This window comes from Epargyreus clarus, unplaced genomic scaffold (assembly GCF_041222505.1).
Source record: "Epargyreus clarus isolate Ecla_fem2 unplaced genomic scaffold, WU_Ecla_fem_2.2 ptg000031l, whole genome shotgun sequence".
Lineage (NCBI taxonomy): Eukaryota > Metazoa > Arthropoda > Insecta > Lepidoptera > Hesperiidae > Epargyreus > Epargyreus clarus.
The window spans coordinates 1,347,633-1,348,889 of NW_027332236.1; the positions used below are offsets into that span (position 1 = coordinate 1,347,633).

At 39.0% G+C, this 1,257-nt stretch overlaps 1 protein-coding gene across 1 annotated transcript; it reads left to right on the forward strand.

Annotated features, from left to right (window-relative positions):
- The first annotated feature begins 431 nt into the window (after window positions 1-431).
- On the forward strand, window positions 432-1,257 carry LOC140754767 (protein lethal(2)essential for life). Its single transcript, XM_073089856.1, has one exon. It carries the CDS (start codon window positions 551-553, stop codon window positions 1,130-1,132), a length of 582 nt encoding a protein of 193 aa, XP_072945957.1. The 5' UTR covers window positions 432-550; the 3' UTR covers window positions 1,133-1,257.

The window sequence follows — 1,257 nt, forward strand, 5'->3', positions numbered from 1 at the left end:
TGTCAAAAGCTTTATATTTTCCAAGTCTCCGCAATTAGACTTAGTAGCGGCATCTAGTGGGAAGTGGTAGAACTAAACAATAATAAACAAATATATTACGATTACGATAAACTATCTATATGGTATTGACTATGTTATTATGGTAATTGATAAACAATAATATAATACAACGTGGCATGGAATTAAAATTGATGACATTTCTTCGTGTCCTTTAAAAATAATCTTTCAAACTAAATTGTTGCTTTTGTTTAATGGGTATAGCGCCATCTAGCGTGGAGTAGTGTGTATTATTTCCTAACGAACTATGTGATTGTTGTACGTACTTCTTATTCTAGTACGTTCTATTTGTTACTAGATGGATGATCTAGAGCTGTCTCCTACTTTCTAGATACTTATGGAAATATGATTTTGGTATAAAAGCGACGCGCAGCGCTGTTGCGGCAGTATATTGAACTAACGCGATCAAGTGAAGTGAACAAGCGACACAAGCTAGCAACCAAGTGAAATATTTCTTAAACCTTTGAGAATATTGAGTTGAAATATAAACATTATGGCGCTTTTACCATCATTAATTGACCTTGAATTAAGACCACGACGATTACGGGACCAGTTATTCGGATTGGATCTGTCCCCCGATGATTATTTAATGGATGTGTTCGATCGGCCTTTGTTGCGAGCCAGACATAGCCGGTACCTTCGTCCTTGGCGTAACCTAGCCTTGCTGGAAAGGGACGCCGGCTCTACCATAAAGACAGATAAGGACAAATTCCAGGTAAACTTGGACGTTCAACATTTTTCACCCGAAGAAATCTCGGTGAAAACTTCCGATGGATATGTTGTGGTTGAAGGAAAACATGAAGAGAGGAAGGACGAGCATGGATACATTTCTAGACAGTTCAAACGACGTTACAAACTGCCTGAACATTGTAATCCAGAGACTGTGGAGTCGAAACTGTCCTCCGATGGTGTTTTGACTATAACAGCACCGAAAATCTCAAACGCTGCAGGGGAGAGGTCGGTTCCCATTACCCAAACTGGTCCTGTGAGGAGGAAGACACAGGACGAGGAGGATCAGCCCAACGGGGAAGCAGAGGAGGAAGCCAAGTCTCCTCAGAAGAAGAGGAAACGATAAATTCCGTTAGTTTTAAGCCGTATTAGTACATTTTCTCTTTTCCCGCCTCTTTATTCTAAGTTATTATAAAAATAGAAGACTGAGTTTAAGATTTGATTTTAATAAACATTCAATTTAGTAATAAA

What these genes read in the sequence shown, in the direction of transcription:
- LOC140754767 (XM_073089856.1), top strand. Translation starts at nt 551, where the DNA reads ATGGCGCTTTTACCATCATTAATTGACCTTGAATTAAGACCACGACGA.